Below are 14,645 nucleotides of genomic sequence, written 5' to 3' on the forward strand. Positions count from 1 at the left end.
AAAAATAAAAATGGCTACAACTAAGAAAAAATTTCAATTAACAAAACCTGTTAAAAAATTACCAGCTGATCTAAAGAAGATGTCACCACAACAAAAAGCAAGGTCTAGTTATATAGTGCCGATTTTTCAATCCATTTAATCAGTATTGTATTAAGTTTTAAAATTTTGGGCTCAAATGGTACTTTACAAACCTGATATTGTAAAATTAACAGAAATTATTTGGCAGGTAAAACAGAATAATTAGGCAATATTGGTTCCATTGTGCCACCATTAGTTTTTTTAAAATACAAGCTCCAGCTAAATTGACAATACATCATATTTTTCTCGCTTATCATTGTCACAAAGTTGATTACATTTATTTTTTTAGTGTCAAAAAAGAATGCGCTCAGGCGCTTGGTACCATTTTCATGTAATTTTTTTCTAATTCTGTTCAAAAACATAAATGCATTAAATGAGTAATAGACCTGTAGAGCAACCAGGGCTGGGGAGCCGGAGCTGGAGCCCGGAGCCCGGAGCTAAGCATTTTCTCTGGAGCCGGAGCCATTGTTATTATTTTTGTGGAGCTGGAGCCGGAGCCGGAGCCATTTTTATTATTTTTGTGGAGCCGGAGCCGGAGCCATTTTTATTACTTTTGTGGAGCCGGAGCCCTTTTTATTATTTTTGTGGAGCTGGGGCCATTTTTCAGTTTGTGGTGCTAAAGCTAAGAAATTATATTTTGTTCCATCTCCAACGTTAGTTAGCCAAAAGCAATTTTTAAAACTTGCCATTGAATAATTGACTGGTGGTACCGGAGCTGGAGCCGGAGTCATTGGTGTGTGTTTGATGGCTCCGGAGCTGGAGCTGGAGCCAAAGGATTTGAGTTTTACTACTCCGGAGCTGAAGCCGGAGCCAAAGGATTGAGTTTTACGACTCCGGAGCTGGAGCCGGAGCCATTTAATAATTGCCCGATGGCTCCGGAGCTGGAGCCGGAGCTAATGCTATTTTACGGTGGCTCCCCAGCTCTGAGAGCAACATCATAAAAGAAAGATATTTTATTTTCAAAAGCATTCAAAATATTTAGGCATGCAACCGGTTGCCAACAGGGTGAAAACACGTGGACCTTGGCAGGCTTTTTTTTAGAATTGTAGCATGGATACTAGGACATGTACAGTAGGTTTAGGGCTTATTTAACCAAATTGTGCCAATTGCATAGTCTATGTGCCAAACTTTTTATCTGCAAATCTACTTGTGTTAAGACCTCTTATTTCTTGCTCACTTAAAAAAAATCTTAATGGTATTACTTCACAACTTCTGTGATAAATTAATTGGAGTTCTTTAATGTACATCGGTGAGGAAACAGGGTTCACAAAATCCCCTGATTGCCTAATACTGATCACCTAAAGAAAAGTACAGTTTGATAGCTTCTTAGTTAGGCTCAATGTGACCAAAAATAAATTTGTTTGGCCCGTTGTTTATAAGGTTATACAATTAAAACCATTTAATTGTTTCTTAAATTTTCCAAAGCTGTGTCCACTATTCAAATTGCATATTGGCAGGTTAGAAGGGATACGTGACCCAGTCTTCAAAGTAGGCATATCTTGCAGTGTACATGGCCTAAAATATCGGAATGCGTATTCTATATTTTAGGGTGCAAGTTTTAGTTGAGAAAAAATTGCACACCTATGGTACATTCCATAGTCATACAAGACCATTTCTGTAAGTTTTAGGGATTTTGCAATTGTTAAAGAACCATTCCTTTTTACCAACATTTAAGCTATTTTTACAGATATATGGCTTATGAAGAACCTACTAAAGATGTCCAGGACAAAATAGAAGTAACACAATCACGTATAAAAGAAGAAATACTTCATCGAAAGTTATTAAAACCACAAAGAAACCATGAAGAGGAGATCGAAAAAATGAAACACAGTACTCTTATTGGCCAATTAAAGTAAGAAAGTAAGAATACATCTGTAAATCTGGCAATTACTGTTGGCTTGTGCTCAACAGCACATTTCAGTTTTATAATATTGTTATCTGAAAATATTTTTCTATTTAGAACTTTAAACAGCAGTTTTCGCTAAAATAGTTCAAAACTCTAAAACTTGATGTGATAGGACAAAAACTAATGACAGATTTGGAATCAGTGGCCAAAAGTATGGTACACTAGAATCATTTAGAAAATCCTGTGCAAGAAAAATCGTGTTGACCAGTTCTATCAAAATGGCTATATTCCTAATTTAAATATACATTTAAAAGGAGTGTCAAAAGACTGTTGAATGTATATAAACCCACAGAACAACTGACAACTGACAACTGACAGCTATGTTGACCTTCATTTTGTTGTAGTAGTTGTCAACGTAAAGTAGATGGACGAGTGAGATAGTGGTGACTGATGGCTGTAATGGTTTTACGATAAAGATCTAATTTAAAGATGAAATGGCAGTTTGTGGTTTACTATATTTCCTTTCACACACACATCATCATGTAAACATCACATAATCTTAGACACAGCATGATTATTTAGCTTAAGTTCCTATAGATACTACAACATACCACCTGGGAGTAAACTGCAATTAATTGCTTTTTATTTGACTTTTTGTGTTAAGATACATAATATTTTAGGTTGTTGCTTGTAGTTAACAGAATGCAATGTTGCTCTTAAGTTTGGTTACTTTTATACAAATTCGGCAAATATTGCATTTTTGGTCAGGGTCTATTTAAGTACAAACCACAAACCTTTAGGTGTATGCTAGTAAGTTTGCCAAATCGAGAGTATGTTTAAGAAAAATATGAAAGTTAAAAAAACAATGAGCTTTATCAGGTGCGTCATTTAAAAGCCAAACATGCAATATTGATTAACTTATCACCTGGGTGTTTAGAGTTAAAGCAGATTTTTTTTTATGTATGTATATATTTATACTATCAAACTATCTCATTTTTTCTGAATTGTTTAGGTATTAAAATTGTTACAGATTGTTTTATTGCGTGTCACAAGATGGGTTTCAGGGTGTCGCCAAATTACCAAAGTTTTTATTTCTATTAAACAAGACTATTTGACTGAAACTATGCTTCAGACATTGAAAACAAGAGTGATTCATGAAAAGTTTGTATATATATATTTTTAATGTCAACCCCTGGTAGATCTCTTTGCAACATCCAGTTGGGAACCACTGTTTTGGAATAAAGTGTTTGAAATTTGAATTGTGTGATTCATGTTTTAAGTTGTTGATGTATGTTAATTGCTTGTTATATTGAAACAAATTATGTACAGAGCTGCAGAAGCACGAAACAGAATTAGAGTGATGCGGATTCAATACCAGGCCATGAGAGCTCATGAAATAAAACATCTAATTGCGTGCCAACCAACATCACTAAAAGGTACATATTCCAAAATATAGTGCGTCCACTAAAAAATTCATTGAACACTACCAATTAAGGGGCCACTATTACTAAACAATTCTAAAGAAACCTTTCACATATTCCTTGGACAATATTAAATCCAACTTCATATATATATATGAAAATACTTTAAAATGTTTTTTTTCTCCCTTTTTCCTTAATTTTTTTTAACAGAATGTTACCAAATTAAATAAAGATAAACTTTAAGCAATTAACACTAATATGTGTGGTGCTGACAACATTTATAGGTTTTCATTTTTCACGCGTTGCTTGATCCATTAATCATTTTCGTGCAAGCAAGGTCAGGCCTACAGTAACGTCTAGCCTAAAGCAAGGGTTGAACTCAAGGCTTCAGTAGGTTGCGACGTCATTTTGTGAAAAAAATTAGAATTTTTAACAGTGATGCAACACAATACAATGGTAAGAAAAAGTTCATTTTGATTAGTGAAATTTCACTTAGGAACTATATGTATATCACAAACGATAGACTGCATCCGCATGGAAAAGGCTAAAAAAGTCAACAAAACTTTTATTTCAGAGAGTTCCAAGCTACAAATAATTTTCATTTAGAGAGTTTCCATACGCACGGCACCTTTGGGCTGAGAAGATTTACGGCGCCTTTGGGCTGAAAAGATTTACGTAAATATACTTTAAAGTAAAAAAAATTCGCACGAGTGTATAGGTTAAATAGCCAAAATCTATGGGACTTGGCCTCATGCCCAATTTACAAAAGTGTTTTGCGGGCCGCCAACGAGCTGTAGGTTGCCGACCCTGCTATAGATTGGTCTCATATTAAAGAACATACTGAGTGAAACAAAAAAACTTACTAATAGCCAAAGATAAACGAGTTGATGATAGTATTCTGGCACATTGAAAATAACATGGTATTAACTAGTAAACAATAGTGGGCATTTAGAAGGTTTTGTGATAAAACGTAAGCTTTAAAAAATATAGCTTATCAAAGTCATCAACAAATGTGTCTTAGCCTTAGGATAATCTGTTTAGACATGACTAGGCCACCTTGGAAACGGTCATGTGGAGAGGCTATTTGGCGATTAGGCGTTTTTGCGTCACCTAGTTACAGTTATGCAAATAATTGCTTCCACGAAACTTACTGTGAATTTTAGTTTACAAAGACGCAGAATTTTCTTAACCATTTTTACAGTAGTGCGGATAAGTGCGATGATTACTTCGCCAATAAATCAAGTAGCACTTTCACCATGACCGTATCCTCATGAGTAGCCGATTATTTTTTGGCGTGCACACAGGCAGTTTTTTACACGATTTCTGTGCAGATACAGCTGTGGGGTCAATAATCGCCCTCATTAATTGACAAAGTCATCTTGATAAATGCAAATGAGCGAATAGTTCGCAATTCTTGATTGTGCGCTAAAGGCATTATGCATCCTATTTTTTAAAATTAGATATTTTGTCAATTTAACCCAAATATTCGGATATTTTTTCGCGCAACTCTTTTTTGTTGCCATATCCTTTAACATATTTAACTCGATGGCAGTTGCACGTACAAGTTTATTGAAAATATTTTTTTCAAGACGTTACGCTTTGTGACGTCATATTTAAAAATTTCAATCCTCGCCCCAATACAACAATTATGGATCAGCCGCGGGCCCCTCCCCTGCTAACACAGCCTTAAAATATTTTGCGCACTACAAAAAATATTTGCGCCGTAGCTAGAAAATTTTCTTAGAGGGAACGCTGTGTATGAGCTTTTTAAAGTTGCCGTTCAGTTAAAATGTTTATCAAGATTTAGTTTTTAATTACATTTAAAAACATTTGAACTGTATTATATCTTTATTAAAGCAATACACGTAGTACGCTAGCCGGCAGATATACCACGCAGGCCGTAACAAACTATTGGTTACAGATAGTTGCGCATCTTCGATTTGGACGAATGTATTTGACAGTTTTGGCTGTCCTTTTTTGTCGGTGGTGATTTGCAATTATACTGTTTGATATTTTGATAATATATTTTCGGTAAAATATCAAAGCAAGCGCATTTTGACGTCGCCGCTCTTTAGTTAGGCGACGATGACGTTGCTCTGTCTGCCTCTCAAAGATCGCGACACTAATGCTATGACAAGTAGTTTTGTGGCCTATTATCTCAAACGTGGTAATTGTAAATCTTATTTTTTAAGATTTTATCTTCTAATCTACCGGGAAGAAGAGCAATAATTTTTTTTCCCGCTTAGCTCTAGATTTTTGTAACTCCCGTGACTGTACGACTGACTGTCATTAGTTGTACGAACGTGGGTGATTTTTTTCAAACTAGGTTTTATGAGTTTCCCTCATCAACCAATACTGACTAGTAAACATTTGTAGAATGGCTTGTACCACTTCAGTTAATGTGATCTGGTTGATGAAATACATTTCACTCGTGGTCTAATCCGGATACTCATATTTGGCCCGCGGTCTTATCGATACACACTTAGCCCGTCATTATATAAGATTGTAAACTCCCGCTTTATTGAACAAATTCAAATTTATGTTATGTTTACAGCTTTACGGTTTGAAGCACTTGTTCCACCATTTGCTGACACTGATAACCCTGGTGATCAACTGGACAAGGCTGAAAGAGCAAGAGTCGAGGCTATTCTTGAAGATGAAATGGGCATAAGCATTAATCGAAAACTTGAATAATTTAAACACTGCATGGAATTAGTAATAAAGTGAAGTTTTGTTAAACTGTGTGCATAGGATATAGGATCGACATCTTGCAACATAAAAATGGCAGTATTAAGTCTTCAGGAGTTTTTAGCAGAAAATAATACTTTATAAAAATTTACTATGAATATATTTTGGTTTTACTGAAAACCAGTGTCCAACTGCTTAGCGTAAAGTATAGCCTAACCGCAAAGCGCTAACTTTTTGTAGGAGAACAAAACATAAGACTGACTTATTACATTGTTCCTTTATTTTGGCAAAAATTTTAGTTTGGAAAGGTATTCGATCAGTGGCGTAAGCCGGAGAACGAATTGCTGCCGACGGCGTGCTGGTAAAATAAAAAATGTTTTTTTTGTTTTAAGCAAAGGCATTTTTCCGCATGCCACACCGCCCTTTCCTTGAATGCATTTAAAACAAGTGCCGGAATAGAATCGCGCCTGGGCATTAACATCGCTTCTGGGATAGAAAATTAGCTAATCATTGTCCAATTGTCTTATTATGTCCATATCAATGGACTTAAAGATAATTTGTAGGCTGAGCGGGCGAGCGCTCTTTTAAAGCAGTCACATTTGTCAAAATGACATTGACATACATAATTTACAGAAGCTAAAAATATACAGCGTTTGCTGAAATTACTGAGTATTACCACAAAATCTTTTTATGTAAGTATTAAGGTTTTACTTAAGTAAGTAATTAAGGTATTAATTGAAAATAGGTCCACATAGCCCTATAGGCACTTGATAAGGTCCGGAGAAAAAGTTGTTAAACTTTAAGATGAAAAATCATTATGTATTTTTCACGTAGGCCTATATATGCACCACAAAAATGTATCACCAATAATAAATTCAACTATATGGGCTTAAAGTGCCGAAAAAAGAAGAAGTTTGTCATTACTGAAAAAGTTTTCCTGATTTACATAACTAAAGTTAATTGGAAACACCGATTTTTCTGCCTAAAAGTGTAATATTTACTATATTATAACTCCAATCATTGTGCTCCCTATTATATCAGCTTATCCGGCTGGGCGTAGCCTACCCTTTTCAACGAACAACTGTTTTGTCAACAATAAAATTTCAAGCATAAATATAATTACAGAGTTCGGCAAGCAAAACTACCACTATTTTGCTATCGTTAATGTAAAAATAAAACGTTCACAGTACAAAATAATTTTCCAAATCGAGAACGATATTATCTTAAGTTGTTTTGCCATCAACGACTGAAAATAACATGGTGTTGGGAATAAGACTGAGTAAAATTGTGATCCTGGTACAGTTTGCCGATTGTTCTTTAGCTCATTGAGTTTGTTGGCGGGGCCTTGGAAGAAGAGTCTACTGCCATGTACTTTAGATAACCTGCAAAAAACGACTTATGTAAAAGAAAATCATTGGGACAGATGTGGTTAAAGACAACTTGAATTTATTTGGATTCCAAAAACAAACAAAAGTGGTTTGCAACGTAATGAGTTATTACAGTTAGTAACATGTTAAAACAGTGTATCTAAATCACCTCTCCAGCGTAGAAACGCAATAACAGGAATCCATATGATGCTGAGAAAAATAAGGAACACTATAACTGCAATTCCCCATCCAGGATATTCCGTTTTTACGTCACTCTTTCCTAAAAAGCGAACAGCCTGGTAATGCGAATTGCTTGCTTGACAAAAATATTTATTTAGTGCTGATATTCTTGACCGTAAGCGTTGGGTCGTTAACTTATTTTTGAGTCGTACCGTACACTTTATTTTAATTTTTTGCCAATTTATGCATATAAACTGTGATTTATAGGGCGATTATTTTTTAAAAAGTCAACATTTTGTCAAAATTTACACGTTAGGTCAAAATTTGTTACAATTGTTTCGAGTCAGTATCGAATAAAAATGCACATAAATCGTTCACAAAATAAAAATATATAGTTAGCTCCTTGAAATTATCGTTTAAGTCAGTAATTCCCAAACTGTTTTTCTCGCGTACCATTTTGAGCTTTTGTACAGTGTTCATGTACCACCTAAGTTACACCTTACTAGTAACTAGAATATCTCCAACTTTAACTATTTTAGCATATTATACAAAAGAAAATGAGCATGTAAGCAGAATTAAACTTTACCAAACCTCATACCAGGAAGACAAAGAAGCCATTAATTAAACAAAACCCAAGATTCAATGCGATAGTTGTTTTTTCTTCACCAGCTGGTCAATACATACGACAATACTACACAGCTCACTATTAGTTTATTACTACATATATATTAAACCAGCTAACAATTAGCGTTTTATTATCTTGAACAAGATAAGTGTTACGTCATAAACGTGTGAAACCTCACGTTAAAGGTAACTAAAACGCAGCACGGCAAATTACCCAATCTCAAAGTTTTGAAGTTGAACGTTTTCGAAATTTATACGTATGCTGAAGTTAGTCGCGTACCACCTGAAAGACTCTCGCGTACCACCGGTGGTACGGTTACCACAGTTTGGGAACCACTGGTTTAAGTGGTCATGCTGATACATTGATTTTCTCTTTTTGTGGCAATTTTTTGTCTTTTCGTAGATTTTTCTCTTTTTGTGATTGATTGGGGGAATTTTTTTTGCGTTGGTGTGATCTCTTCCTAACATAAAACTCGTGAAATTTTTGAATAAAACAAAAAAAGCCAAAATTTATTTTTTTATTTCGATTTTTTTAAATATAAAATCCAAAAAGGTTAACAAAAACCCAAATTTTAAATTTTAGCTTTAAAGAATTTTAACTGGCAACTCTGGTCAAAATAAGTTAAATATTTTCAGGGCAAAATTTCTTATTTTTACGTCAAAAGTATTCGCCCTAGTGATGTGTAAACCATTTTTTTTCATTTGTGGGTATTAAACCCTAAAACGGCAAATGGCTATTTTTGAAAAGACATGCTAAACTTGGTTTGAGATAGTATATTCAAAAAAAGTAATATTCAGTCGCCTGGTTTCATAACTAAAAAAAAAGAATAATTAAAATTCAATATTTCTTCTCAGGATTAAAAAGGTTCTGGTGTAAACAATCACAAGCGCCACGAAAACATTGACAATGCGCTATTGTAATTAAACTTGGTTTCGAAATCTATTCAGATCTTTTAGTTTTCCCCTGCGAAATTGTTAGGACTGTCTTCTCATAAATACGCCAAAATTTTTTGAATTTGTTATGATAAAAGAAAACTGTCCTAAAATTGTTACAGGAAAATATATATATTTTTTTCAATAGGGACCCTATAAATCAGTGGTTCTCAACCTTTTTTTCACCGCGTACCACCTCGAGCTTCTATGATCTTGTTGCGTACCAACAAATCAACTTTACTCAAATGTATATATGATTATTAACAGGGGTGGATTAGACGATTAGTTAGCCCGGAAATCTCAAAACAAATGCGGCCCACTACTCTCAAAAGAGTTTCTATTTTTTAACTTGCAAGATACTGGTAGTCAAGTTTTGTGATTCTTTGTTGTTTTGCTATGATGTCAAAAAAAAATGCTTAACCTTTTGGTAAAACTGTAATTTTACTTAAAAACATACTGCGTACAGCGTACCACCCAAAATGACTTCGCGTACCACTAATGGTACGCGTACCACAGGTTGAGAACCACTGCTATAAATGGAAGGGTGTTAATAGTGATTTTCGACCATCGAAATAATTGTTTCGTTAGGAAGTTATATTTACTAGAATCGCTAGATTGCTTTTAAATTGCACTTTTCGGAGGAAATTACTACCACAGTCTCGACTTGCGATTGGACAATACAAAGCAACGTAATATTTGTTGTCAGCAGCAGGACCATCTATCCTATTCACCCTAGGGTCGCACGAATGGCTTCGATTAAGGGAAATGCAACGAACAAGGTGAAAGCTGTTGGTTCCACTTGCCAATGTGTAACTGTTTTAAGGTACTGGACGAAATAGGCTACCTATATTTTGGTATAGAGCAATCGAGAATCAATGGGATAAACGGTTGATTAATAACTTTAATTATTCACAAAAAATACCTGAAATAGCATCATAGGCTTTGTACGTGGGTGTAGTTATCGCCAAGGTTATAATGGACGATACGAACAGAACAATCATGCAAATAGGCGATATAAAGCACCAAGTTATGCGCCAGTACCAACCAGGTGCCTCGCCAAGCATAAATTCGATATCTTTTGCAAATCTGCAAACATCAAACATTTAGAAGAACTAATTAAATAAAAGAAAAAAACACTTTTGGCCTACATATATTAACTAAAATAAAATAAAGGATTAAGGATTGTGGCTGCTGCTTCTTCTTATTTGCTAAAAATTAGATCGGAAATTGCCGTTCTTGTGACAGGTAGCCTATATTTCAAAGCCCAGTTCTCGGCAAACTAGTTACCTAAATAAAGATGCTGGTGCCGCCACGGAGGTATAGGGCCTGAGTTAAATTGCGAATCGGCAGAAGTTAAATATTTTAACCTTTTTGTGGGATAGGTAATAATTAAGAATACAAATGTTAGTATTAGTTATAGTATTTACCTCCCACAGTGTAGTGAACCAGTCATTTTGAAATTACGTTCCAGTCAAGTCTTTTTAAATAAATAAAACAAGTCAGTTCAAGTCATGAGTTCCAAATTCTAATCCCAGGAAAGTCACAATTAAAGCAAGTCAATCCCAAGTCAAGTCCTTGTCATAAAAATGAAACGTTAAACTAATAAAATTGGTAAACTCGTTCGACTGTGAGCAAAAACTCAACGAAAAATAACAAAAACGCAGCCTATAGAAAGTAAATTGTTTTAGGCGCAAAAATTAAGAAGTTTAATAAAAAAATTGCTCAATAAAACACCTTATTTATTTTACCCTAAGGCATTTTTCCAAATGACTTAAGTTAAGTAATTTGTTTAGATAAATCAAGTCAATTCATTTGAAAAAAGGTTACTTAAGTGCATATAAGTCAAGTCATTGACTCGTTTACAACACCGCCGCCGACAAAAAAGGTTTATTCGAGAAAAAATAGTCAGTGAAGGCCACCGTCAGGTACATTTGTGTTACTCGTAATATATTTGTTTCAGTACGTTCGAAAAATATTTAATAAAACGTTTTAAATTAATTTTTAGTTATGCCATTTAAACCCGATACCACGTAAAACCCAAATGTCTGTTGGGTGTCTGCGCGCATTAACTTAATATATAGCAGTGCTGCTATGATTTAAGGCAATGTTCTTAAATGATCTGTCATGACTCAAGTCGTTTTGTTAAAATAATTTGACTTTACTTTAGTCCTTTATACAAATGACTTATTAAAATAAAAGTGTTTGTGTTGAGCAGTTTTTTTCCATATTATTTGGTTATTTATCGTATTTTTTGCACGTAAAACTATTTAGCAGAATCTCACCGAATCTGTTGATCTATGATGGAAGCAGAGCAGACTAGAAAAACAACTAGCCTGCAGTGAGGTTCGAACTCACGACCTCCGGTCAAGCCTGCTTGCATCATAGCTCAACAGATTCGGTGAGTCTGCGATGGCTTTCGGTGTAGTAATTATACGTAAGCCGTAGTCGTTGGTCAAAAAGCAGTTTCGAAGGGCTAGATCTCAGTTATTAACACACATATGTGTGAATGTTTCATTGAATAAATGATATGGTACTGTGGATCCCCTTCTATGAGGTTGCTTGTACTAACAGATTGAGCAAGCATTGGCGCATGGTTGTTTCTCGACTCGTTCCCTTCTGAGCCTGCATAGCTCAGTTGGTAGAGCAACGGTCCCGGCTTGACCGGAGGTCGTGAGTTCGAACCTCACTGCAGGCTAGTTGTTTTTCTAGTCTGCTCTGCTTGTATCATAGATCAACAGATTCGGTGAGTCTGCGATGGCTTTCGGTGTACTAATTATACGTAAGCCTTAGTCGTTGGTCAAAAAGCAGCTTCGAAGGGCTAGATCTCAGTTATTAACACACATATGTGTGAATGTTTCATTGAATTAATGATATGTTACTGTGGATCCCCTTCTATGAGGTTCCTTGTACTAACAGATTGAGCAAGCATTGGCACATGGTTGTTTCTCGACTCGTTCCCTTCTGGGCCTGCATAGCTCAGTTGGTAGAGCGATGGTCCCGGCTTGACCGGAGGTCGTGAGTTCGAACCTCACTGCAGGCTAGTTGTTTTTCTAGTCTGCTCTGCTTGCATTATTGATCAACAGATTCGGTCGATGAGTCTGCGATTTCTTTCGGTGTAGTTGTTGTAGTAGTTTTTCATTTTTGTTAAATTATTACCCATATTCGGACAAGTTTACCGATTTGGATAGTTTAGCGTAATATTTTTATGACAATAACTTGGAGTTGACTTGATAACTGGATCGGGACTAGATTTAATATTTAATTAAAAGACTTGACTTGGACTAATTTTCAGGTTACTTTAACGATTTAACTGGAACATTTCAAGATGACTTGTTTGCAACACTGATATAGGGTATTGTTTCTCTTTCGATTCCGAGTGGGAACTGGCAAATGTATAACCTCTTAATTGGATGTATGGTTATCAAATATCAATGCATATCAAATTACATTTTCTAAATAGATACTTACTTCTTAAATCCATATACCCATGCGACACCAATTGTCTCAAAGAAGGCTATTAAAAGCAATGGAAGGGTACCAGCATACGTATCAAATATATCTAGAATGTACATACCACTTTCAAGGGTAAATATTTGGCCAACAGCAAGTGAAAGGACCGACAGTATAGCTAAAAATATAAAATAGTAATGCTAATAAAAAACAATATATTGTTTTTTGGGTATACATAACAGATAACATACATATTTTAGATTATTGGGATATTTGGGGATTATTGGGATATTTTTAACAAACCTACCCAAACACACACATATATATATCTATATATCTGTATATAAAACAATTAACATACCAACGATTGCTTCCTTAGGTATCTTTAATCCAAGATCCCGAAGCGGTGTAACAATACCTTCTAGTGTTCCAAACATGGAGCCCAGACCCAGATTAATGAGCATCGAGAAAAACATAACACTCCAAAATGGACCTCCTGGCATGTGAATCATTGCCTCGGTAAATGCGATGAATGCTAAGCCGGGGCCTGAAACAGCCTAATGTTGACACAATATTTAGTTGTAGGCCTAATAATTATTAAAAACTTGGCGCAAAGTAAATGATAAACCCGGCACACCTTTTTATTTCCAACAGCAATTTTCAACAAAAGGGAAAAGATTCAAAATAAACACCTGACAACCTCCTAAACCAGGTTTTAGGAAAAATGAATCGTGTGTCATGCTTTCTCAATCTTAAACAAGGCTGTGCATTACACACTATAAACACATCAATAACTGTTTTAGGCAATTAAAAAACACAGGTTTTTAAATTACCAATAGTAGGCTACTGCATTGGTAATGTTTATAGCTCATGTATATCCTAGATCAGGGGTTATCAAACTGATCCCAAGGGTACGCGACCAAGTTCATTCTATGACACGGTGACAATTTTTCTTACAGATTTAAAAATAATTCGTAGCTAAAGTTGAACTCACGAGCGAAAAAGTACAGCGTTTAAGCCACAACTTAAAATGGTACAGCATGAAATTTGTATGCGTCATGTCAAAATATTAATTCCTAACAAGACGTTTAAAACAATTAAAATTAATGGGAAATATTATATACTATAGAGTCCTAGACGAAATACCCGGCGTTGCCCAGGTTAAATAGAATATTTACCGGTTATTCGTAAGATCTTCGTAAAAGACATAAATAATGCAAACATATTTTTTTAAATGTCATAACAAATTTGCTTATGCCTAAACGTTTGAACTGAGTGTCACTAAATAGAAATTTCAAATCATGTGATGTTAAGTCGGTTAACTATAGCGCACAACACTTGGCTAAGCATGCAATACATCTTTTAAGTAACGAAAACCCGTGACGTTTGTCAATTGAGAATAACTCCCAAACGTAAAACTTTAGGTTACAGCAGCAATTGCTTAGACTTGCTTAAAAGCGTCATGTTTAAGCAAATACGTAATCCCGGTGCTAAACTGCTTCAAACGTGAGAAAAATCCTCATTGAAAAAACAAATGCTTACTGTTAACTACTGCTATAAACGCAATATTTCGCAAACTCTGCTAAGTATTGCGTGGGTAAACACATTGTAAGAAGTCATTAGGCTATGGCCTCAATAACTATCGCTAACAAACGGCTTAAAAATAAAAATTCAATTCTTCGTAAATTTGCGAACTCTACCTAAATTTTACGCGTAAACAGGCATCAATAAGTTCCTAAATATAATAGTCTTAGTTGGAAACATTAAAAATTTACTTTAGGAAGGAAATGTACTTAGTTTTATTTTTTTATTTCCCGGCAGGTAATTGCGCTTGAAAAAAAGTTTTGCGTGGATACGTTAAACTTGGACTATATTTTACGTACTGCGACAACAATTTTGCGAACTCTGCCTAAATTTGGCATTGTTAAACTTAAGTCTTTACTTGGAACGTTGCACACGTTTGTTAGCATAGTTTATAACAGTGGTTCTCAACTGGGGGTAAAACTTCTAAATATACCTGTATTAAATTAACTAACGCTGGGGCTTGGGATACATCAT

The 14,645-nt window shown here is 35.0% G+C and overlaps 2 protein-coding genes and 2 non-coding genes across 4 annotated transcripts in view; 3 read left to right on the forward strand and 1 right to left on the reverse strand.

Moving 5' to 3' along the window:
- Positions 1-6,098, forward strand: LOC146136239 (protein LKAAEAR1-like). The gene is made up of 4 exons (XM_083396357.1): positions 1-102; positions 1,766-1,930; positions 3,254-3,360; positions 5,900-6,098. The coding sequence occupies exons 1-4, from the start codon at positions 11-13 to the stop codon at positions 6,037-6,039; spliced, it is 504 nt and encodes a 167-aa protein (XP_083252483.1). The 5' UTR covers positions 1-10; the 3' UTR covers positions 6,040-6,098.
- LOC146136240 (sodium-dependent neutral amino acid transporter B(0)AT3-like) overlaps positions 5,848-14,645 on the reverse strand; it is a 27,531-nt gene continuing 18,733 nt past the window's right edge. The window contains exons 10-14 of the mRNA XM_083396355.1: positions 12,949-13,144; positions 12,606-12,765; positions 10,060-10,223; positions 7,570-7,680; positions 5,848-7,415 (exon numbers count right to left, since the gene is read on the reverse strand). Of these exons, the coding sequence (XP_083252481.1) occupies positions 7,351-7,415; positions 7,570-7,680; positions 10,060-10,223; positions 12,606-12,765; positions 12,949-13,144 (696 nt within the window). The 3' untranslated portion in view covers positions 5,848-7,350. The remainder of the gene's footprint in view (positions 7,416-7,569; positions 7,681-10,059; positions 10,224-12,605; positions 12,766-12,948; positions 13,145-14,645) is intronic.
- Trnaa-ggc (transfer RNA alanine (anticodon GGC)) lies at positions 11,758-11,832 on the forward strand. Its single transcript has one exon. It is a non-coding gene; the product is annotated as a tRNA-Ala (tRNA).
- Trnaq-uug (transfer RNA glutamine (anticodon UUG)) lies at positions 12,103-12,177 on the forward strand. Its single transcript has one exon. It is a non-coding gene; the product is annotated as a tRNA-Gln (tRNA).

This window comes from Ascidiella aspersa, chromosome 8 (assembly GCF_963924565.1).
Source record: "Ascidiella aspersa chromosome 8, kaAscAspe10.2, whole genome shotgun sequence".
Taxonomy (NCBI): Eukaryota; Metazoa; Chordata; class Ascidiacea; order Phlebobranchia; family Ascidiidae; genus Ascidiella; species Ascidiella aspersa.